Source organism: Gaeumannomyces tritici (genome assembly GCF_000145635.1).
Source record: "Gaeumannomyces tritici R3-111a-1 unplaced genomic scaffold supercont2.3, whole genome shotgun sequence".
Taxonomy (NCBI): domain Eukaryota; kingdom Fungi; phylum Ascomycota; class Sordariomycetes; order Magnaporthales; family Magnaporthaceae; genus Gaeumannomyces; species Gaeumannomyces tritici.
Window position 1 is genome coordinate 1,526,355 of NW_008804547.1, and position 22,089 is coordinate 1,548,443.

Consider the following 22,089-nt stretch of genomic DNA (forward strand, 5'->3'; position numbering starts at 1 on the left):
ATTTCTTGCTCGACTCCAATATTTGGGGATTTTGACCGTACGCTTGGCTTCAATGTAGAACAGCCGGCCCTGCAAGATACCTGCCTGACATTCCCGAGCACATTAGCCCATCATCGGCACCACCCACGCTGCCCAAAATGCCTGATCCTGGCCCCGACGGCGAGTTCACAATCCTCACCCCCAACGCCATGCTGGGGTACGGGTATGATGTGGACCAGTTTTGGTACGGCATCGAAAAGTACAAGCCCCTCGCCATCATCGTCGATAGCGGCTCCACTGACGGCGGCCCTTATAAACTGGGAATGGGAAAGATGACTTGCGGCCGCGGGTCGTACGTCCGCGACCTCGAGCCCATGCTGGCCGCCTGCTTCCACCACAAGATCCGAGTCCTTATCAGCTCTGTGGGCGGCGATGGCAGCAGAAAGCACGTCGTCGAGATGCTAGCTATCGTGACCGAGATTGCCGACCGTAAAGGGTACTCGTTCAAGGTTGCTACCATCGATGCCGGGATGGACCGCGACTTCATAAAGTCCCGCATCGCAGTCTTGAAAGTTGGCCCCTGTGGTCCCGTCGAGCCTCTGACCGCCGAAGTGGTCGACGGCGCTGTCGACGTGGTCGCCCAGATGGGGGCTGAGCCTTACCTCGAGGCCCTCAAGGGCGATCCCGACATCATCCTAGGCGGCCGCTCATACGACCCTGCTCCCTTTGCAGCCTTCTCCATGTATCACCACGTGTCGCCTGATGCGGCCTGGCACATGGGGAAGATCATGGAATGCGGCGGCATCTGCGCCGTCCCCAAGGGCCGCTCCATGATCGCCACCATGCGCGCCGACTCGTTCGATCTGACGCCGCTCTCGCCGGCCGAGCGATGCACGCCCCAGTCCGTAGCCGCCCATACCCTCTACGAAAAGACTCGCCCCGATCGCCTCCCGGGGCCTGGGGGCGTCTTGGTTCTCGACGGTGCTCGGTACGAGCAAATCACCCCAAAGACCTGTCGCGTCTCGGGTGCCAGATTCGAGGCCCGCCCGTATCAGATCAAGCTCGAGGGCGTCACCCACCTGGGATACCGCACCATTTTTGTTGGTGGAATCAGGGATCCCATCTTGATTGGCCAGATCGACGATTTCCTGGAGCGCGTCCGAAAGTACACGCAGAAGCTGTTCCCTGAGCTCGACCAGTCCGACAGCTGCCGCCTCATCTACCACGTCTACGGGAATAACGGTGTCATGGGCCCACTGGAGCCCACCCAGGCAAGCCAGGCTCACGAACTCGCAATCCTCGGCGAGGTGGTCGCTCCCACCGCTGAGCTCTCCCACACCATCGCCAACAACGCCAGGGCATCTATCCTCCACTTTGCCTACCCGAACCAGATCGCCACCACAGGAAATCTAGCCAGCCCGCTGTCACCTCATGAGCAGGACGCTGGAGCAGTGTTCAAGTTCAGCCTGTACCACCTGGTCGATCTTGAGCCAGGTGAGGAGGTCTCGTTATTCGCCATCAAAAATCACATCATCCGGTCGACAGTTTCCGCACCTGAGCCGTGCCCTTCCATTTCTAAGGAGAGGTATGCAAATCTGGACAATGGAGAGCTCGCGCCCATGACCAAAAAGCAGATCCCCAGCGGCGAAGCCAGCCTTGGCCATCTCGCCACCATCATTCGCTCCAAAAACTCGGGACCTTTTGAGTTGACGCTCGACGTCATGTTCGACAACGAGGCTGCCTACAATCGCGTCAAGGCGGCCAACGTCTTGACCAACGACATGATCAAGTCCCGCTACAGAGTCCAAGATGAGGACATCTTGACAAACATGTACTTCGATCCCGCCCTTGCATGGAAATGCACCATTGTACGACCATGGGCCCAGGGCAGCGTAGGCGAGCGCGACACGCTGGGCACTCAGCAGCACGCGCCTCTGCTGGCCGTCAGAGTACCCGCGGCTGGCTCGCTTGCCACCAACAGCGGCAGTAGTGCCAAGGTCGACGAGGACTCGGAAAAGAGTCGAAACGCAGCCAACTGCAAAGCAAAACCAAACCCCTTTGCCATTCCTGGCTTCAAAAGGTTTCCAGAGGCGGTCGCGCGCGATCGGTTCAGTGCCATGGATGTCGTCCGTGAAATCTGGCTCGGCCTAGAGCTCCCTGAGGAGGCCCTTGGTTCGGTCACGCTGACTGGCGATGATGGAAACCCCGCCCTTCCTTCTTCGTTTAAAATAGGTGTTCTGGCACAGTCCTCTATCGCCTTGTCCGCCCTTGCTGCCGCACAGATCCATACGCTGCACAATAAGCTCCGTACCGTTCCCAAGGTGCATGTGCAGCTCGCCCATGCTGCCGTCGACTTCAAATCGGAGCGCCTCTATACCCTCGACGGCAAGCCTCCAACCTCGTCCTGGGGACCCGTTGGCGGCCTGCACAAGACTTCGGATGGGCACATCCGCGTCCACGATTCGTTCCCCAACCACCGCTACGGCATGCTGGAGCTGCTGGGATTGGATGAAAAAGCCAGCCGAAATGACGCGGCCGGCAAAATCGCCAACTGGTCGGCAGTTGATCTCGAAAACGTCGCTACTGCTGAGGGCAAGCTCGCCGCATACGCCTTGCGCTCGTACGCCCAGTGGGACTGTCTTCCACAGTCTAGGGCAATAAGCAGTTTCCCCATCGACGTCAACCCGCTTGCTCCCCAGCCCGCCGACGTGTCGCCCACGCCGGCCCAGGAGTTTCCGGCCTGGATGCCCAGCGGGAGCTCCAAGTGTCTCAAGGGCCTTAGGGTTGTCGAGATGAGCCGGGTCATTGCTGCCCCGCTCTGCGGCCGGACGCTGGCCGCTCACGGCGCCGACGTCGTCTGGGTCACCTCCCCTAGCCTCCCCGACCTGCCCGCCATCGACCGCGACCTCGGCCGTGGGAAGCGTACCGTACAGCTGGACATACAAAAGCCCGAGGACAAAGCCCGTCTCCTACGGCTCCTGCGGACTTGCGACGTCTTCGCGCAGGGCTTCCGTCCAGGCTCCCTCGCGTCGCACGGTCTGTCGCCCGCGGAGCTGGCCAAGGGCAACCCCGGCATCATCATGGCCAACCTATCGGCCTTTGGCCCTCGAGGTCCCTGGTCTGGCCGCAGGGGTTACGACTCTCTGGTCCAGGCGTGCGCTGGCATGAACGTGTCCGAAGCCGAGCACGCCGGCAACGGCGAGGCCGCCAGACCGATGCCCTGTCAGGCCCTCGACCACGCCGCGGGATATTTTTTGACCACCGGCGTCCTCGCGGCCGTCTACCGCCGCGCCGCCGCCGCCTCCGCCTCCGCCACCACTCAAGCGTGGCGCGTCGATGTGTCCCTGGCCGGCGTGATGAAGTACCTGCGCAGCCTGGGTCAGTACCCCGGCGCCACCGGCTTCGAGGGCCGCGACTACGAAAGGCAGGGCGACGTGCCGCCCGGCCTTCTGGAGACCATGGACACGGGCTTCGGTCGAATGAGGGCTGTGCGACATGCTGCTAGCGTCGAGGGCTGCGAGGTTGGCTGGGAGGTGATGCCCAAGCCCTTGGGTTCAGACGAGCCCGAATGGCTCTGATTGGCATGGGCTTTCCGATAGTGCTGTCAGACCGCCATGGTATCTCGCTGACCTCCAGTTCTCGTAGGTGTCTGGCTAGTTGCATACGAGCGGGGCTTTTTTTTTTTTTTTTTTTTTTTTTTTTTTTTGAAATGGCACTGCACGGTGATAGGGCTGAGGGGTGCCAAGAGGACGGGATCGCCTCGCTAGCGTCGCCGAATGGGATGACTTCCTGGAGGAAGAAAAAAAGGTTAATTTGGTCTACAGGTTGCGATGACAGCGCTAAGATTGGTCAAGCCTAATTCGAGCACGGAGCTGATGGGTGCCGGTTTTGCTGCGCCACTTGCCCTCCCAGGGGGAACAGACAACCCCCGCTGACTTACACCAGCTGTGCCGCCTCCGTCCACCCGTCTTTAGTGTCGATTTTCCCGGCTTGGCCTGTGGCGAAGCCGTGGCATGGAGATTCCGCGCTTGAGCCAATCTCACCAGCGCACATCCTAGTTCATATATCTGATACGACGAGGCTGCGATGGTAGGCCGGGAGAAAGCATGTACATACACACTGCCCGGGCCTGGCCCGAACACAAACCCGTGCCTCGCGCCGGCTGGGTTCAATCCTCTCCAACTGAACCCGAAATAGCCCAAACCAAATGTTTGGCTTCCCGCGCTTTTTGCTCCTCCGCGCCTGTAACATAAGCGCGCGGAGCCTGCGCTTGTCCAACAGTTGGACGACGACTCTTACGCGCAGCAGCAGCGCCTCCCGGGCCAAAATCACGACGCTATTCCGTGCTGTAAGCCCTCGTAGACGATCGTGGGCCTCGTTTGTTGGCGCAGGACGTGGCTGATGACTGCAATCCCCCTGGGCCTAGGCCTCTCGGGCTGCAGACGGGACCGGGCTGCGGCCGCGATGGCCGATCGGACGCGTCGGTCGACAGTGGAATGTCCAGACTTACTACGGACGGTGAATACGACGACCTCACGTCGAGGCCATGGAGGAAGATCTGCGTATATAACAACCAAGGCGGACGCAGTTGGAAGACGAAAAAAAGGATCATCATCATCCACATCAACATCCAACTCAACAGCACAACCACCGGCCCCAATCCATCCACAGCCTTCAGCAGCTTCTCGCTCTATCCACCACTCTCACATCTAACCGCTCAGACATCTCACACCCCACCCCCACCAACCCCCCATAACCCAACAAAATGTTCTCCGTCACCAAGACCGTCATCTTCGTCCTCGCCGCCGGCCTCGCCAACGCCGTCCCCTTTGACGCCGTCGACTCGGTCACCGTCGACCCGGCCGCCCTCGCCAGCGGCGAGGTCCTCCGCCGGGCCAACGGCTGCGGCGCCGCCGGCATTGTCAACGGCGAGTGCGGGCGCTACTACCGCGGCGACAGCTGCAGCGACCTGATTGGCAACATCAAGCCCGACGTGAGTGCATTGCCTACCCTATCTGCCCCCTTTTCCCTTCGTCCTGTGATCCCCCTTCCGTCCCCCATTTCCTTATACTTCCTTGCTAACCAAAAACTTTCTTCCCCCCGTAATTGCAGTGCAAGAAGGGATGCCACACCGTCGAGGACGGCCTGCGCAGCATCAAGGCCACGGGCAACGGCATCTACGGGACCAACTGCGCCCTGTTCGAGGACAAGAACTGCCAGAGGCAGCTCGGCGAGACCGGAAACGCCATCTTTGCGGGCGGCGAGAAGTGCTACACCGTCTCGGACAACAAAAAGGAGCGCATGGCCTACAGCTACAAGTGCTACTACCGCTGCTAAGCGCGCGGTGGGCTGTGCGCACAAGAGCGCGGTCGGGGGGATGGACTGTGAGCATAGATGGAAGCGGGGGATAGCATTTTAGAGTATTTAGAGTGAGCATTTAGAGGCCATGGCGCTGTGTGCTAGACGGAGGAGATGGACGGCGGAGTTTGGCGTTGTGTTTTGGATCACATGCATTTATTAAACCTGCTAGTTAATCTCTTGTCAAGGGTTTTTACGCAAGCATTAGGCCTTGTGCTACGCTCAATGACACCAGCGAACGGAGACCTGTGACATGGGCCAGATACAGGACACCAGCCTGACGTTGCCCGATGACAGGGATAGGAGAGGTCAAGTGTTCAGTCAGAAAGACTACCCGCTTGTGATGTCTGTTCTGAACCTAATTTCCTCTGGCTAATATCTCTCGGCGATGGTGGCCCTATTGAACAACTCCTAAGCGCAAACCTGGCACTGGCGTCGACAGACTCGGCAAGGATTGGTGATATAGAGCAACTTGGCTGGAAAGTTGAGACCCCGTTAAAAGGAGCCCGATAAGTCAGCTGAAACTGACAAACCGACATGGTAACGTCGGAGGCTGTCGTATTTTCCTTCTTCATTTCTGCTTCTTTTTGTTTGATGTATTGACACTGTGCAGCCCCTCGGGTTGCCCCATCGGCCTGCCGCGGCACGGTTCATGTTTCTGTCAGGCGTGCATGCATAATGTCGATCCCGCTGGAGCCTCCTCGTCCAAGGACCAGCCAGTGCCTCCAATGCAGCACAATTGTCGTCAATTGGGGCCTGACGGCCTGCCATGACGGCCTGCCATAACATGGGCTAGGCTAACTGGCGTTAGACCACGTGAGATGCTGGGCGGTTGGGCTTCTTATAGGACCATGCTTGGGCTGGATTTCTGGTACGACACGTCGGCAACCCGCGCTGCCTTTGCTCTCTCTCTCTTTGGGCGCGCGTCTTTGTCCCGAGAATAACTCCTCTCACATCGAGCAAAGCTCACCGCCAGCGAGCAGATCCGAGCTCCTCGTCCGGCGGTCGAAAACAACCTCCCCTCAACGCACACCGTCGCAATGGACCCCATCACGGCCATCGGGGCGGCCAGCTCCGTCATCGGCATCGCGGCCTTTGCGATTGAGCTGTGCGAGGTCCTGCACGAGTTCGGCAGCCAGGTCCGCGGCGCCCGCGAGGGCCTGCTCGCCGTCAGCTCCAGCATCGAATCGACCGCCGACTCGCTGCGCCTCATCCACCAGTACCTGGACATGGAGGCCGACAACCTCTCGTCCGGCGGCGGCGGCGGCGGCCCCGGCAGCACGCGGCTCTTCTCCAAGGACGCCCTCGCCTTCGTCAAGAGCAACGCCGACAGGTGTCTGCTGGTGTTTTGGCGCATCGAGGCCGTCATGCTCAACGGCTCCGACGACGGCGAGGTCGTCGAGGCGCAGCTGCGCCGCCGGCTCGACGAGTTCAACGCCGGCACGGAGCCGGGCCGGGCTGGCAAGGTGGCGATCGAGCTCTCGCTGGTGCCGGCGTCGCTGCCGCTGCTCAGGCGCCTGCGCTGGCCCTTGGTGACAGCTAAGCTGGCCGAGTACCGGAGCCAGCTGCAGTTCCACCAGCAGTGCCTGTCGCTCATCATCATGACCGTCTTCATCGGCGAGGTGCGCAGCAAGCCGAGCCTCGAGAACAAGGACATCAACGCCATCGCAAAGGCCGCCGTCGACATCAACAAGGCCAGCAGGGAGGTCAAGGGCATCATGCGGTCCGTGGCCTCGATCCGGGAGATGCTGCAGGAGGGTGACATTGACCTCCGCGTGCTGTTCCCGCCGAGGGAGCTGGGGGGCCCCCCGCCATACTACCGCAAGAGCGCGGCCGAGGCTCACGAGGAGGAGGGGGGTGGGACGGGCTCTGTTCTCCATCAGCCCACCGGCGACCTGGCGAATGGGACCGACGTGGGCTCCGGATCCTACAGCCAGTCTACCCAACATGCCACGCTGATGGCCAGGGAGCCGGGAGTCGGTGCCTGTAAGTCCGAATTCTGCATCCAGCGGCGGCTCTCCGAGGAAGCAAGTTTGGTGTTAGTATTGCTGATAATTCATATACCGTGACAGCATCCTCAGGTGTCCCGCTAGACAGCAGTCGGAACTCTTTTGCTCTTTCGCAAACGTCCGGGAAGGCTCCGCTCGCCAGCAACATCTTGAATCTGAGCCCACAGACGAACCTGGAGCCACGGCGGCCGACTGCCGAAACTGACGGGGGCTCATCCGAGTTCCACGACCCCCCGAAAAAGCAAGATCTCCCCATAATTGCGCCCTTGTTGAGACCGGTGACGGCGGGCGTGGGTGGGGAGAGCCATGGTCAGAATTCCAAGAGGCCTGTGGGGGGCGATTACGAAGGCACCACAGACACGTCCGGGGGCGCAAGCGTCAAAAGTGTGGAATCACTGGGCGCCGCAGATCCCGAACAGGAGCGCGATGGACCCGACGGGCAAGGTGCGGCAGACAGCGAGGCCAACGACAGCAGCGACGACGACGACAGCTCATCCGGCGACTCGTCCCAGGAGGCCACCTCGGCCCTCGAGCTGGGTTTCCAAAAATATCGAAACGGTGTGGTGTCTCGATACATGATCAAGCAGCAAGGCACCTTCTTTGCGCTCGAGCCAATGCAGCTGAAGGGACTGCGCCGGGCGATAGAGGTGCTTCGGTGGCGGTTATGGCCCTCCAAGGAAGCCATGGAGCGAACCCTTGCCTCGGCAACTGAGGATCAGCTGAGCACGCTGGGGCACCTCCTCCAGCGCCGCAGCGATGTCGACGGCGAGATCTTCAACCGTTCTTTGCTTCAAGTCAGGGAAGTCGGGAGGAAACCGGGCCGGGCCGGACCCTCGGTCGACTCTCCCGGCGATGGTGGCGACAATGGAACGGCGCTGCTTGTCCTCGTCGAGATGCTGCCCAGAGACAGGTTTGCGTCCATTTCCGAGAGTGATGGGAAGATCTCGGGTGGAGGTGCGGGCCATCAGGGTGCTTGGATCCAGGACCTCTCGACAGGCTCGGACCAAGAAAGAAGTCTCGTCTTCCTCCTAACAACACACCACGTCTGGAGGATTCAGCCGCAGGAGTCGAGTACCGCCACCGGCGCCGGAAATCCGGACTGGAACAGGTGCTTGGTGACAAGGGGTAGAATGAGCGAGGAGGAGGTCATCCAGCTTCGGGGGCCGATTGACGAGAATAATACGCAGGAGAAAGGCCCGACAAACCAGCCCCCGGGTCTAACACCAGACCAGCGATCGCAGGTTGATAGGCTGATGGAACAGCTCCAGACAGAATCGGCGGGTACCAAGTTCGCTTATTCTGTCGAGAAGGTCGAGGCCGTCCGAGCAGACAAGCCGCAGGGAGTTTTGCGGGCATTTCGACGAGGAGATAGCCGGGCAGGGGAGATATCCGCGCTCCTTGTTTTCTTCGCACGCGGCCCCCGCGATGGCGTCAATCTCGGCAAGCTTTACAGAGCGGAACAGCGCCGACGCAAGACTGAGCTGCGTCGACCAGGACTTCCCGTCGTGCAGCTACCGCAGATTTGGGAACCGGCTCCTCGGATAGGGCGGCACCTTTTTGGCCGTGCCGAGCGGGGGCACAAGGGCAAGGGAGGCTTTGAGGAACCTGGAAGTCCGGTACGGTCGGATACGGAGGTGGCGCTGCGAGGGGACGGCGAAGCAAGGAAGAGGGGGACTGCAACGCCCCGCCCTGGGCCGACATATACAAGCATACCCGCGCGGGATCTCGAGCTGGAGACTCTGAGGGCCCTGAGCATCGAATTCGAGCTGGATAGGGTAAGGGGACTGCTACCTGCTTCTTCGTCGACCGCGGTGGAGGGAAAGTCGCTAACGGCAAAACAGGACGATCCCAACCACATCATCATCAACCGAGTCCTGGACGAGGAGGAGCAGGAACGCCTGTTGGCACACACCAGGGCGATCCGCGAGGCACGGCAGGCAGGCGCGGATGCTGCTGCTGGCCCAAGCATCCAAGCCGACCACTTGCGCGACCTGCTCTCCACCCCGTCGGACGGGGCTCACAAGACGCCGGCCTCGGAGCCCGAATCCCGCCCTGAGCTGCCGTTCAGCGTAAAAGTTCCCGCGGAAGAAGAGCAGGGGGTACCCAAATCCATCAGGACCGACATCTCGGGCCACCACATCGCTGAACCCGCCTCGACCGCCGGGGAAGACCAGGGCGGCGCATCGCAGGGCACCTCGGGCCTCGGCAAGGAAGGCGAATGGGCGAACCCCGAGGCCGAGGCCGAGGCCATCCAGGACGGCGGCGACTGGGACGACGGCGCCGACGACGACGACGACGACCTTGTGGAGAGGCTCCTGGCGCGGTGGACGCCCGCCGGCGAGGAGGAATGGCGCGGGAGCGTCGGCGATACCGACGAGGTCTTGGGACCTGTGTCGGGGGCGCACACGCCGGCGGCAAAGGCTGGCAGTGTCGGCGCGGGAGGGACGGCTGCGAGAGCGGCGAGCTAATAGACGGGCGGATAGAAGTGTGTGAGAGCGCAAGCGGGTAATAGAGTCTATAGAGGTTTGCGGTTTCTTTTGAACATGTCGGGACGATGTACGCGATATAGATGTGTTGCCGCAAACCCGGACTGGCGGGCCGGCGCATGGGGAACTCTGGGCTTTTGGCTTGGGACCTTTATGACTGGCCCTTGCAAGACCGGGTCCAAAGCGTAAACGTAATGTTATGACTACCATGTGGTACTGCTGAGCATATCGTGCAAATGTTTGCCGTTGACACTGCATAGAGCAAGCCCCTGAGACATTTGCCGCGAAACCCAAGGCTGTTCTTTGTCCGTCCCAAAACGCGCCCGGCGGATACATATGGTCTCTGCTCAATTAGCAGTCAGTTCCAGCCAAGAAAACAAAGGGTGTTCGAGATGCGAAGACAAAGCCCAACCGCATCCGGCAGCAAAGATGGTCGTCCCAGGCAGAGCGACCTTGAGCAGAGAGGATCTGGGTGAACGGTATTTACCTGCGTTGAAGAAACGATGCTCTAGCTGCCCTCACTTGCTGCACATCTACATCTAGTTTTATTTCTCATCACACGCTTCAAAATGGACTCCAACAGTGCCATATTCGAGTTCGTCCCAGCCGCCCACGCCGTCTCCGACTGGCGCTTCCGGCCTCTCAAAAGCGGCACAACATCTGACGAAGAGAGCGGCGGCGGCGGGTTCGGCAGGGCGCGCAACCACCCGCCATACATTGACCAGCACGAGCGCAAGAGGCGCAAGCTGAACGCGCAGCCGGGCGCCATCCTCCGCATCGTCACCACGCTCGAGCGGTCCGCGGGGCCCGAGTACGAGGTCAAGCCGTCGCCGCCGCACCTGCCGGGGTCCTCCTTCTTCCGCGTGCCGCTGACGGACCGCGGTGTCGGCGAGTGCGTCGCGGCGCGGATCGCCCTCGAGGCGGCGCGGCAGAGGGAACGACAACAACAACAACAACAACAGCAGCAACAGCAGCAGCAGCAGCAGAGAAAAACGGTCGCAATATTCTCGTCCCCGCTCGAGCGCGCCATCCAGACGGCCATCCTGGCCACGCCGTTCGAGGGCCTGCGGCGGTGCGGCTTCGCCATCACGCTGCTGCCGCAGCTGCAGGAGTGCGTGCGCCGCCCGTGCGACGTCGTCACCAGCCGGCGCATCATACGGGAGCAGGCCGAGATCGCGAGCCGCCTGCACGCCGCGATCCTGGCGTCCGAGGGACGGCACGCCGACGCGGACGAGCTGCGGGCCGCGGGGGGCGTCACCATAGACTTTGGCTGCATGGGGTGGCGCTACGAGCGCGAGCACGGCAGGGGCGCCGGCACGGCCGACGGGGCGAGCTTCGGCGGCCGCGCGCGCAGGCCGTGCGAGGTGGTGGTCGAGACGGCCGACATGGTGCTCAACCGCGCCTGGGCGCTGCGGCGGTTCCTGGCCACAGGGGGATACGAGGGGGCCAATGACGGGTCTGCTGCAAGGGTGTTGCTGTACACCCACGCCGCCATGATCCCGCTGCTGACGGGGCTCGACAGCCCAGCCCCGGGGTGCCTAGCGCCGCTAGAGATGGCGATGGATCGGGAGAGCGGCGCCAAGACGGGCAAGTACGCGCTCGTCAGGGCCGTTGACACGTCCGGAGCCGGCGACACCACCAAGGTCACCGAGTCGGTCGGCATCCGCCCCGCGGCGCTGGCGGCGACGGGGTCGGCGGCGACCAAGCGCATGGCGTCGGCGGACGCGCGCGGGGCGGAGCTTGCGCGGGCGGCGCCGCGGCGCGAGGCCATCGTGCTGATCAACGAGCGCGAGGCCGAGGGGTACGAGCCGCGGCTGGCGCGCGCCAAGAGGGACTTCATCCACGCCATGGGCAGGACCGCGTACGTGCGGCAGCCAGAAAAGCAGGCCAAGGTGGCGCGGGCGGCGAGGCGGGAGCGGCAGCGTCAGAAGGATTCGGGCCAGCAGCCCTCCGGGGAGCTGGAGCCGCCGGCCGACGAGGACTACTTCCCCACGTGCTGCGCCAGCGACGTGTGGAACGCGGAGGCGGCGGCCGAGGGCTACAGGGCGACGTTTAAGAAGGACGTGAATACCGAGGACTGGCCGGTCGAGAGGGAGCTGCGGGAGAAAGATGTCTGGTAACGGTGAGGGTGACGGGTAACGGGGAAAGGGGAATCAAGGCCGGCATGCATCTAGTAGTCATCTGTATTATCATCAATATCACCAGAGGTTATAGCAAAATATCCGTCTATCAACCACGACTCCAACCGCGCCGACATGCTCTGAACACATCTACACATCTAAAACGTCACTTCGTCAGTTGCATTCCTCACCCTGTCGATGGCCTTGCCCAGCGCCTCCATGTCCTCGGCCCCCAAAGCCACGTCGGCCAGGCTGAGCACCGACGGCTCGCCCTTGCCGTCGGCCGGCACGCGGCGGTCCTCGTACCAGCTGACGATGCACATGGCGCCCGACTCGAACTCGGCGCGGAACTTGCGCACAAACTGCTCGCGCGTCTTGGCCACGCTAACGGAGAAGGAGGACGCGCACCAGAGGCCGCGCGACGTGAAGTGCCCGCGCAGCAGCGGCAGGCACAGCGAGCCCGACGTGCGCACGTTGAGGTCGACAATGTGGAAGTGCGGAAACTCGGACGGGGGCCTGTCCGCGTCTCCTGGGGCGGCGGCAGCAGCAGCAGCAGCGTGCCCCGAGCAGTCGTCCCCGTCCCCGTCCCCGTGCGCGTGCGCGTGCGGCGCCGTCTCCAGCACGTCGGCGCCCGCCGGCCCGACGTAGCCGTGGCTCCTCAGCCAGCGGCCGGCGAGGCGCACGAGCGGCCCGAACTTTGCGCGCAGCTCGTCCTGCCGCGCGTAGTTGGTGGTGCTGCCTATCCACGCGGGGCCGTCCGTCATCTGCTCCGACGTGGCGAGGAAGATGGGGTCGTCGTCCCCGTCGTCCCTGTCCGTCACGAAAAAGGTGACGCCGTAGTCGCCGATGGGCTCCGCCACCATCTGCGACAGCAGGATGGTGCCCGGCTTGAGGTGGCTGTTGGATGCCGTCACCGACGACAGCAGCCGCCGCAGCACGCCGCCGCGCAGCTCCTCCAGCAGCCGCGCGCGGTCCTCTTCCGTGTTGACCATGTATGTGCCGGCCCCGCCAAAGGTCTGCTGGTTCTTGAGGACAAAGGGCAGGCGGCGCGCGCGCACGGCGTCGTAGACCTTTGCGCTCTCCTCGTCCACCCAGCGGCCCCGCTCGCCCGTGCAGAGCTCGGGCACGACGAAGCCGTCGGTCGACCGCTGGCAGGCCTTGCAGCACAGGCCGGCCTCGGCGCCGTGGCCCGACAGCTCGACGGCTTCGCACACGGGCGTGGGCAGGCCCGACTGTGCGAGCGCGGCCTTTGAGTTGAGGAACCAGTGCGTCTCGGCCGGCACCACGAGGTCGTACCGCTCGAGCCCGTCGATCATGAGCTTGCAGGCCAGCAGGTCGAGCCGGGCCTCCTCCACCGGGATCTCGGCGGGACCGGGGCAAAAGATCAGCTCGGGCCTCTGGTCGGCGCCCAGGACGGCCACGGTGCGCTCGGCCTCGCGCCGGTCCTGGGCGCGCTGGTCCGGGTCGGTGCCGAGGTTGAAGAGCACGACAGGCGCGGCGCCCGTGATGAAGGCGTCGCGCTGCGGTATCAGCGATAGGTACTTGACAGCCAGCTCGCGCCGCGCGGCCTCGGACTCGTCGCGGTCGGCGTCGGCAGAGTTGAAAGGGCTGTCTTGATACAGGTACTTGCTATTGCGCGGAAAGTTGTTGCTCAGGCCCATGCCCGAGTTGGTGCCCGAGAGTACCTGGCCGACGCGCTTGCCAGCTAGCCGGGGGCTGGCCCGGGCATAGAGCTCCGCCAGCGTTGTGTCCAGACGCACCGTCGGCAGCTTGACGGGCATGTCTGCTGCTGCTTCTGTCGCCATGGTTCGAGCGGGTCCAGGACGGTAGTGGATGGTGGCGGCAAAGTAACGATACGTTCGTAGGGTAGACGCGACACAGCTTCGACGGGTAAGGTTCGAGGTGATTGCGATTTGCAAGAAAGGCGGCATGTCCGTAGGTTCCAAAGCAGGCCCAGCTCTAGGTATTTAAAACGGGCATCCTTTCCTGCCATCGCGCTCCGATTTGTCTCTTATTTTTGTTTGTCTGAGCCCTCGCGTTTCGCCGCGGCAGGCGGCTAGCCCCGGGTCTTGACGTCATCAGCAAAGCACGCCAAGGTCAGCCAGCCCGCAAACACCGACACACATGATGTCGGGCAAGACGCCACAGCATCTTGCCGAAAGGATCGCCGTGTCACAGAAGCCGTTACACCGCCAAACAACCGACCTCCCGAAGCCGATAGGTCAATAGATTCATTTCAAGTGCCGCTCTCAAACGTCATCTCCAGATGCGCACATGCCAGCCACATCGCTCCCTTTCCCTGTGGCTGTTGGCGCCTTGGCACTTGTTTGTTCGCAATGGGTCCCTCTTTTCAGTGACCACAAACGAACAATGACAACACCTTGGCTGGCAAACAAAGGCGACGGCGTGTCAGTCACAAGAAGAATTGCATGATGATATATTCTTCAACGACAGCCAAAGCCTTCAACTAACGACCTAATTAAAAGACTACGAAGGGACACGACGCTGAAATGCCCAGATTCAAACCTCATAATATAATACCCATTCGATGTATCGTGGGGATTAAAGTCCATCTCAGAATATTTCGCTTAATATAATCCGTAATTACTAACAACAACGACCTTTGTACCTCAATACACAAACCCCCAACTGCTGAGCTAAAGAGAAGAGGGAGCACAGTTGTTAATCATGTCTTGGGTGGTCACATCAGAGTCCCAAGCACGTGCCTCGCAGGCACAAATAGTAAATATCAGACTTCTCTCTTGGCCGGCCTCTGGCCTGGATTCCATCTTCCCTGCCTGTTGTTATGGCGCGGCTTCCCGAATTGGCTCACCAATCTGTCCTGCAAAGGCCAACACGTGGCTATTTGGGCAATTTCGCTGTGCAACGCGCACCATTCTACTTCCTTGTCTTTGCCTTTAATAGCCAATTCAACCCGCGGACATCGCAGCTTTGCCTTTTTACCAACGTTAATCGTTCACCTGCTGTAATAACAGTGGCAAAGGGACAACTGGAGCCAAAGTGGAGTGTTATCAGTGGAGGCCATGCGGCATAACTTCAGATTACTTGTGGCTGAGGCGACTGGCACTTTTCCTCAGGCTCTTGCGGCTATGGACTGTGGCGTGTCTAGGTCAACGGCATGCGGACAACGGAAGTGGGGGATACTCCGCTCAGATAATGGTCCAGTTTTGAACCAAAGAAAGAGCTTCGCCAAGTTGGCTCCAAACCAACGACTTTTCAACTCTCACTTTTTCCACTTCACTACAGCCCGCCGAGCGATTGCAATTAAACCTTACAGGGCGTTGGAACAACAAACCCCATCGCAACAAATGGCTCGATGCAAGGCGACCCCTCGTCACCTGACCCCGTCCGGCGGCGATGCGTCCGCGTCTAGCAGCGAGGCTACCGTCAAGAAAGGAATGGTTGCCACTGCCGGCAACATGAGTGGCAGCGACCAACACACAAGCGACAGCCCAGATCAGACCGCTTTCAGAACCACATACAACTACGGCGGAGAGTTTGGCGGTCGGATTATGGGATACCACCGCAAGGACTGGCCCTGGAGCAGAAAGATAAAGTACCCTCTGATGGAGCCCCGCGCCTCACTCGACTCCGGTGTGACGGGACCCAGCACAGATGACTATCGCGAGAGGAAGAAGTGTTACAAGGACACCTCCACGCAAACGCCAAACCATAAGGATTCGTCGACGCAGACATCCATAGGCGTAGCCGTAAGAGAGCGGCCGGCTGTCCAGACGCCAGAGACGGGAGGATCCGGCTATATCGCCCAGAGTTCTGCCGCCAGACGGCGGCATCGGAAGAGGATGATGAGAATCGCCTCGCTTCCCGAGACCTTGGGAGCGACGAAGCGGTCACAGAGGATCGGCCATAAGGGGCGCAAGGACAAAGCGATGTAAAGCAGGCAAGTCGGTCATGGTGGGCGGGGGGGCATTGTTCATAAGAGGAGTTTTTACTAATGAATAAATGTGTCGTGTAGTAGGCCTGAAGAGGCGACACGTCTTGCAAAGTTGGATTGTCTTGCTGGATGACAGGGGTGGGACCAATGGTCGGTGGGCTAGCGGCACTTAGGGGACAAGCCACAAGGAACCTGGCCAGATATCGTGAGCCAAGTCGCAGACCGAAAGGAAGCAATTATGTTACCCATCATTGGCTCATGCAACGCATGGCCTGGTGAGCCCTGCTGGTTCTTGGCTCTGGTGTGTCCAGGGCCGGCCTGCGCTAGAGCCATGCGGCACTTGGCATGCAGGATGGCGTTCTTCTCTGGGGGTCTTTTCTGCATTTTGACACCGGGCTCTGGGCCAGCGTCGGTGACGGTTGGGCTGTCAAATGGATTTCCGATTTCATGATGGCCGGACTAGCTCCAGACTGAGGTCGATAGCCTGGATCTTGTGGAGGAAGCTCAGCCTTTTTACGTAAAGCTCTACAATCTGTCACGGTTGTGTTCCGCTGTGCTCGAGTAGGCCGAGATACAGTGGTGAGGAAGACAGACAAGAATACAGTAAGGGGAGAGTTCACGATCGTAAAAGGTAGGTAAGGGACCGTGGCAGTTGTTTGTTAAACTTTATCGGATTTTGACCTAGCACCATCCAAACAACGCAACCAGCAGCAGCACCGGGCCCGAAAATCGTCTCTTTACAAGCAAATACCGTTGTTCGGGTCGAAATTGGGAAACTGGCACCCCTTACATCCGACGCAACCAGCGATGTCGCAACACTGCTGGATAAAATTGTTGATGTCGCAGAAGGAACCGGGGGGTCCGCATGTGGGCGCGGGGGGCGGCTATCGACGCCACAACTCGCATGTCAGCACCGCAATGGGAAAAGAAAGAAAAAAGCCCGAGGGAAAGCCCCCAGCAGCAGGGAGGGGGTGGCGAGGGCCGGTATGGCACACAAGACACCCCGCCGGGAGGAGACTTACCGGCACGAAACAGGTACAAGCGCTGCTGGCCTTGGGGGCACTAGAGCATTGGGTAAAGGGCGCGACCGCCGTCTGCGGCGGCGCCGCCGTAGTGTAGGTGCGGCAAAAGGACGTGGCGGCGTCGGGGCGGGCGATCATGGCCCGCAGGCAGTTGTTGTGGGTGCAGTCGCGCTTGCCCAGGGCCGCGGGGCGCTCGTCGTCGTTGCCGCCGGGCTTGGACACGACGGAGATAATGCTGCCGTCCGGGGCCTTGTTGACCTGGATGGACGCGAGCGCCCCGCCGAGGGAGAGGAGGCCGAGGAGGAGGGAGCGAGAAAGCATGGCGGGCGGTTGGGAGCGAGGTGGTGATGGTTGTTGTGGTGTTGCTTGACACTGACTGATAGAGAAAGGACGAAGGAGGACACGGGTTGTCGTAAACTGATATCGACATCTTTATATCGTCCTGGAAAGCGCTAGCTGAGGGCGGGTTAGCTAGCCATGGAAAGCCACTATACCAGATGCCAACACACCTGCCCCGGCCAGCGCTTGCGAACAACACACCACTCCTTCACCTTGTCCGTATTTGGCACGGTCGGTCAGCACACACCTACACGAAGCGGTCGAACCCCAAGGGCTGAGGTGACCCTGGCAACAGCATCAATGTCCGAACGCAAATATTTGAGAGGGCTGAACGTAACATGGCGCCGAGTTTTCAGCCGCGGACAAGCGCATCCCCTAAAGGAGCGGTGACACGATTGAACGATCCCGCCTCCCTAAAAAGAAAAAAAAGAAAAAAAGACGGATGCCAGCGGACCTCTGCCCTAAAAATCGATAATCAATAAGCAGTTGTTGAACATAAAAGGTGCGTGCCATTTTAAACGTTCAGCCCCAGCCGCTAGGGCAAGGTAGGCTCAGTCCTCCGATCGTGACGGGCGGAGTGTTTTCGTTGAGGCTTTCGGCGGCGCTTCCACGACCGACCTCACGTGCTGGCGGACGCCTCGACCTGAAATTGGTGTTAGGATGCTTGCCCAAGTTGGATTGAACCCCAAAGCTCCCTTCCGCCTCCAGGAACGCCAGTAGCCAGACCCGCCGCTTTCTTCCTCGTCCAGCGTCTCGGTTGCCACGTGGACCGTTAAATGCCGTCCCAAGGCCGCGCCCACGGCTTTTCTGAAGGAGCAGGGACGACACGCCCGTGGAGGGCCAAGCGTGCAGCCCGGGCGAAGACGTTGGCCCCCGCCAGCATCGCGAGGAGCCGATGTGCTCGTGTCTTGCGCCTGTCCTTCGACCCCGACTTATTCGATCAGTGAGAAAATCGCGAAATACCTGTGCTGGCCACTGTCCAGATCTGCGCACGCCCTTTCGGCGACGCGGGAAGGGAAAGCCGTCGGCCGTGGTGCTCGCACACCAGCGTTACCAAATGTTTGACCACGTACTCTCTAGGGCTTCCAAGAACTCCCAAGGTCGTCCGGGCCGACCCGTCGGTAGGAGCGTTCCTGTGGTGCTGGGTCGTCTGATAGGGATGGTCCCGAAAAGCTACTCGGATTCTGTCTGGCTTCCTTGCCTTAAATGAACGAAAGAAGCAAATACAGCGGAGGTGAATATCTGGCCTAAGTAGTACCATCCCTAGCACACCGCAAAAAAGGTGGCCAAGAATCACAGACGCACCGCAGGAGACCAGACCATTATGGGTTAAAAGAGGTAGGATAGAATATATACACACGCACACGCACACACACACTCTCTCTCTCGCTCTCTCTCCCTCCATCCCTCTCCTCTCCCAGCCAAGCATCTTCCAGATGCGTAAAAAAAACTTGCGCCAAAAAAAAAAAAAAAAAAAAAAAAACCGAACCACAGACCATTATGGGCTAAAATATACATAACAACAGAACAAAGTCAAGTTGGGCCAAGCCCAGGACTCCACCTTTCCACCTAGGCCGAGTGAGGGTGGTTGCCTCCCTGCAAACCCGCCCCTCCCTCCAAACCCGCCCCTCCCTCCAAATCCGCCCCTTCACGGGGGTTGCCCCCAGTCACCTCCTCCCAGATATCCCAAAACTTGTCGCCACAGACGCGATCAAACTGGGCCCCGAGGGATCTCCAACAGGCAAAGATAACATAAAGGACGGTAAAAACCACCGCGAGCACGTCCCCGAGGACGCGGCCGACCCGCACGGCCCAGATTCCAGGCATGTCGAGCTTCCTGTCGTCGGCCTCGCCCAAGGCCATCTCCTCATCCGAAATGAGGCCGCCAAGGTACTGGCCGGCCGCGCCGGACAGCACCGCCCACCCCGCGGACGCCCAGGCCACATAGGCGGAGATGGTGGTAATGAGCCCCATGAAGCCCATTGTGGTGGTGGTGGTGGTGGTGGCGGCGGCGGCTGCGGCCGTGGCAGCGGCGGCGGCGGCAGTGGTAGTGGTGGTGGGGGTGGCGCTCATGGTGGTGGCGGTGGTGCTGGTGGTGGTGGTGGTAGTGGTGGTGGTGGTGGTAGTGGCGGCGGCGGCGGCAGCAGTTGTGGTGGTGGCAGTGGTGGTGGTGGTAGTGGCGGCGGCGGCGGCGGCGGCAGCAGTTGTGGTGGTGGTGATGGTGGTGGCGGCGATGGCGGCGGCCAGAGTAGAGGTAAGAGTAGCGGCGGCGGCGGCAATGGTAGTGGTGGTGGTGGTGATGGCGGCGGCTGTGATGGTGATTGTTGGCGGCGGTGATCTCTATGTTCTTGTTCAAATCAGTCGTTCGAGCCAAGGTCGGAAACCAGAAAAGAACCAAAGCTGGGAAAATCGACGGTGTTTTGATGGGCGAACTGTCGTCGTCGCTGTTCCTTCCTCCTGAAGACTCGACTCTTTCCATTGCATAGCGCCAGGGCTGGCAAGAGCGAAAGGTACCTATTACGTGGGCAAGGTGCCTTGACTAGAAGCAGCAAGAGCGATGTCGCCAACGGAATAACAACGAAGGCACCTATTACGTGGGGAAGGTGCCTTGGCTAGAAGCAGCGAGCGGGCATGCGGAGTTGGACTTTGTCGTGCATCACGGAGCAACGCCGTCGGGGTCCTTTTGTGTGCTTCTGATCTTAGGTAGCCATGAACACAGAGCAGCTTACAGACCACGCCACATCACATGGATTAACATATTTGTAGTATTATGAATTCCATGTCTGTCTGGCATCGTTTGAAGCATAGCGCAGGGGGGGGCGGTGTTTTGGCTCAAAGCCCCGACGAGAACAGCTGCATAGATGGATCACATTTAATCGTCGCGGCGTTGAGGGTTTTGACTTGGTTGGTTCGTCGACGTCTATCTACCTAAGCTACATCTACGGAGCTAAAAGAATGACTACAAAGGGAAACGAAAGCAACATAACTATGAAAACGCCGCAAGAAATCAGCATGCTACACAAAGGTATCTGGGAACGTTGATAAGTGGCGGGACCCCCATGGTTGACTAGGACAAGTTGCATTAGGAGCCGTCGAGCCGGCTCGATGTGATGCCTATGGCGTGATGGCGAGAGCAGTGTGTCTTCAAGGACAGGCCAGGCAGCGTGTTCCCTGGGCGTCGTACCGTTGCCGCTGATGTTGGGCCGTTGAGCCGCACACCGCCTGGCCATAACGTGGTGGTAGCCGAAGCCGGGTTTCCCGTCTCGAATCGGACGACCTTGGTCTGGAGAGCGGGGAGCAGGAGTGCTGTAGGGAGAAGGGGTCAGCGACTACGCAAAGTCAACATCAGAAATGTGGCATGGGTCTAGAGGCATCAGACTTACCAGGCAGGCAGGCAGGTAGGCAGGCAGGCCGAGGAGGCAATCCATCCCACAAAGGGGCGCGATCCAAAGGAATAGCAGTGGCCAATAGAAGGATGTACGTTCGCGTCGAAACGAAGTGCGAGAGGAGTTGTAGAAGATTGAATGACTTTGTCGCGGCTTATAGAGCGACGAAACACCAAGTACTGCTGACATGAACACGGCACAAGAAACGACACACCTTATTGGAGGACACCGCCCCGCCTTGACCGAGATGCAGGCCTAATTCGTAGCCATCTGTGAGCGAGCGGTTGCTGGCAAAAGCAAGCGATGACGCGGTGATGGATAGCGAAACGGATGGTCGTCGGAAGAGGACGCAGATCCAGAGACAGTCGCGTGGTGCAGGTGTATCCATGATATCTATCATCGGGGTCCGGCTCCGATGCCCGCTGATCGCGGAAGAGCCAAGCAATTCGACGGGTGAGTTTTAGGCTGCCATCTGGGGCCAGGAGCGTCGTGCATCCTGTGAGAAGAATGTGGATATGCGTTAGCCGGGTAGTCCACGACTTGATGGCAGGGGAACGTGGGCGAAGAAAGCCAAAAGCCACTTACCAAGACCACCGAGCGCAGACCCAGCCAAGCTTTTAGGCTGACGTTGCTTGCCAGGACGAAGGCGAGAGACGTGGGGGTGATTGTCGCGCTGGGAAAGGGATGGGTCTCGGCTAGGTAGATAGGTAGGTAGAAGGTAGGTACCTAGGTTGACATGGCGTCGTCGACCTCTTTGTTATGTTGGGGGCCAGGACACCACCCTTAACGTCGGGCCAAATGGTCGGGATGAAACTGCCGTTGGAGTGTCGCCAGTCAAAGCCATAAAGCTGTAGCTGTGCCGTTGGCGATCAGGAACTGGAACTGGCGCTGGTGAAGGAGGTTGAGTTCGTGTTTTCGGGGAGGATCATGACATGGCAACCCGAGGAACGGTGCCTAGGTAGGTAGGTAGGTAGGTGGTAGGTACCTACCTAGGTAGGCAGCAGCCACGGAGCACACTGACGCGATGCCAATGTTGCTCGATTCTGTTGGGGCCAGCAGTTTAGGGCTGGCTTGCGCCTGCCGATTTTGATTGACGCTTGATGCCAGTGCTCGGCCTGCTGTTCACCGCTGCCGCGGGAAACCGACGGCAAGTGGCATCAACGAGGGAACGAATTACCAACTGACTCGGGTCCAACTTGCTGGGAAGGCAAATCTCATTGTTAGAAATTGGCTTGCACGAAGGAAGTTTAATAGCTTCCACTCCCAAGCCACCATTACATCAGTATAGCTTTGTGGGCGTCATGTCTCAACTTTGAACTTTCCTAGCTTTTTCCGGCTTTTCTAACGATACCCATAAAGCAGCTGCCTCTCTCTTCTCTTCCACCCACCTCTTTCACTCTACCAGACCTACCGTTCATCACCCAAGAGCAGGCCCATCTCCCCATCGCCGGGCGTCGGGCAATAACGACCAAGC

General features: G+C 60.1%; 10 protein-coding genes across 10 annotated transcripts; 6 read left to right on the plus strand and 4 right to left on the minus strand.

Annotated features, from left to right (window-relative positions):
* Window positions 1-137: 137 nt before the first annotated feature.
* GGTG_05619 (hypothetical protein) lies at window positions 138-3,583 on the plus strand (the record flags this gene model as incomplete). The annotated part of the gene is made up of 1 exon (XM_009223423.1): window positions 138-3,583. One exon carries the CDS (start codon window positions 138-140, stop codon window positions 3,555-3,557), a length of 3,420 nt encoding a protein of 1,139 aa, XP_009221687.1. The 3' UTR covers window positions 3,558-3,583.
* Window positions 3,584-3,951: 368 nt separating this feature from the next.
* Window positions 3,952-4,501, plus strand: GGTG_05620 (hypothetical protein; the record flags this gene model as incomplete). Its single annotated transcript, XM_009223424.1, has 2 exons — window positions 3,952-4,327; window positions 4,406-4,501. The coding sequence occupies exons 1-2, from the start codon at window positions 4,187-4,189 to the stop codon at window positions 4,499-4,501; spliced, it is 237 nt and encodes a 78-aa protein (XP_009221688.1). The 5' UTR covers window positions 3,952-4,186.
* Window positions 4,502-4,744: 243 nt separating this feature from the next.
* GGTG_05621 (hypothetical protein) lies at window positions 4,745-5,462 on the plus strand (the record flags this gene model as incomplete). Its single annotated transcript, XM_009223425.1, has 2 exons — window positions 4,745-4,972; window positions 5,092-5,462. 2 exons carry the CDS (start codon window positions 4,745-4,747, stop codon window positions 5,314-5,316), a joined length of 453 nt encoding a protein of 150 aa, XP_009221689.1. The 3' UTR covers window positions 5,317-5,462.
* A 752-nt stretch (window positions 5,463-6,214) lies between these two features.
* GGTG_05622 (hypothetical protein) lies at window positions 6,215-10,058 on the plus strand. The gene is made up of 3 exons (XM_009223426.1): window positions 6,215-7,323; window positions 7,410-9,121; window positions 9,188-10,058. Exons 1-3 carry the CDS (start codon window positions 6,378-6,380, stop codon window positions 9,812-9,814), a joined length of 3,285 nt encoding a protein of 1,094 aa, XP_009221690.1. The 5' UTR covers window positions 6,215-6,377; the 3' UTR covers window positions 9,815-10,058.
* Window positions 10,059-10,401: 343 nt separating this feature from the next.
* On the plus strand, window positions 10,402-11,611 carry GGTG_05623 (hypothetical protein; the record flags this gene model as incomplete). The annotated part of the gene is made up of 2 exons (XM_009223427.1): window positions 10,402-11,423; window positions 11,476-11,611. 2 exons carry the CDS (start codon window positions 10,402-10,404, stop codon window positions 11,609-11,611), a joined length of 1,158 nt encoding a protein of 385 aa, XP_009221691.1.
* A 380-nt stretch (window positions 11,612-11,991) lies between these two features.
* On the minus strand, window positions 11,992-13,792 carry GGTG_05624 (hypothetical protein). The gene has a single exon (XM_009223428.1). It carries the CDS (start codon window positions 13,755-13,757, stop codon window positions 12,111-12,113), a length of 1,647 nt encoding a protein of 548 aa, XP_009221692.1. The 5' UTR covers window positions 13,758-13,792; the 3' UTR covers window positions 11,992-12,110.
* Window positions 13,793-15,281: 1,489 nt separating this feature from the next.
* On the plus strand, window positions 15,282-15,869 carry GGTG_05625 (hypothetical protein; the record flags this gene model as incomplete). The annotated part of the gene is made up of 1 exon (XM_009223429.1): window positions 15,282-15,869. The coding sequence occupies one exon, from the start codon at window positions 15,282-15,284 to the stop codon at window positions 15,867-15,869; it is 588 nt and encodes a 195-aa protein (XP_009221693.1).
* A 722-nt stretch (window positions 15,870-16,591) lies between these two features.
* GGTG_05626 (hypothetical protein) lies at window positions 16,592-17,211 on the minus strand (the record flags this gene model as incomplete). Its single annotated transcript, XM_009223430.1, has 2 exons — window positions 16,592-16,752; window positions 16,891-17,211. The coding sequence occupies 2 exons, from the start codon at window positions 17,209-17,211 to the stop codon at window positions 16,606-16,608; spliced, it is 468 nt and encodes a 155-aa protein (XP_009221694.1). The 3' UTR covers window positions 16,592-16,605.
* Window positions 17,212-17,751: 540 nt separating this feature from the next.
* Window positions 17,752-18,112, minus strand: GGTG_05627 (hypothetical protein; the record flags this gene model as incomplete). The annotated part of the gene is made up of 2 exons (XM_009223431.1): window positions 17,752-17,872; window positions 18,030-18,112. 2 exons carry the CDS (start codon window positions 18,110-18,112, stop codon window positions 17,752-17,754), a joined length of 204 nt encoding a protein of 67 aa, XP_009221695.1.
* A 686-nt stretch (window positions 18,113-18,798) lies between these two features.
* GGTG_05628 (hypothetical protein) lies at window positions 18,799-21,015 on the minus strand (the record flags this gene model as incomplete). The annotated part of the gene is made up of 3 exons (XM_009223432.1): window positions 18,799-19,569; window positions 20,414-20,535; window positions 20,859-21,015. The coding sequence occupies 3 exons, from the start codon at window positions 21,013-21,015 to the stop codon at window positions 18,799-18,801; spliced, it is 1,050 nt and encodes a 349-aa protein (XP_009221696.1).
* Between the last annotated feature and the right edge of the window lie 1,074 nt (window positions 21,016-22,089).

Coding starts and splice junctions, on each gene's coding strand:
- GGTG_05622 (XM_009223426.1), top strand. CDS start 6,378: ATGGACCCCATCACGGCCATCGGGGCGGCCAGCTCCGTCATCGGCATC. Junction 7,324..7,409: donor GGAGCCGGGAGTCGGTGCCT/GTAAGTCCGAAT, acceptor ATACCGTGACAG/CATCCTCAGGTGTCCCGCTA. Junction 9,122..9,187: donor TCGAATTCGAGCTGGATAGG/GTAAGGGGACTG, acceptor ACGGCAAAACAG/GACGATCCCAACCACATCAT.
- GGTG_05624 (XM_009223428.1), bottom strand. CDS start 13,757: ATGGCGACAGAAGCAGCAGCAGACATGCCCGTCAAGCTGCCGACGGTG.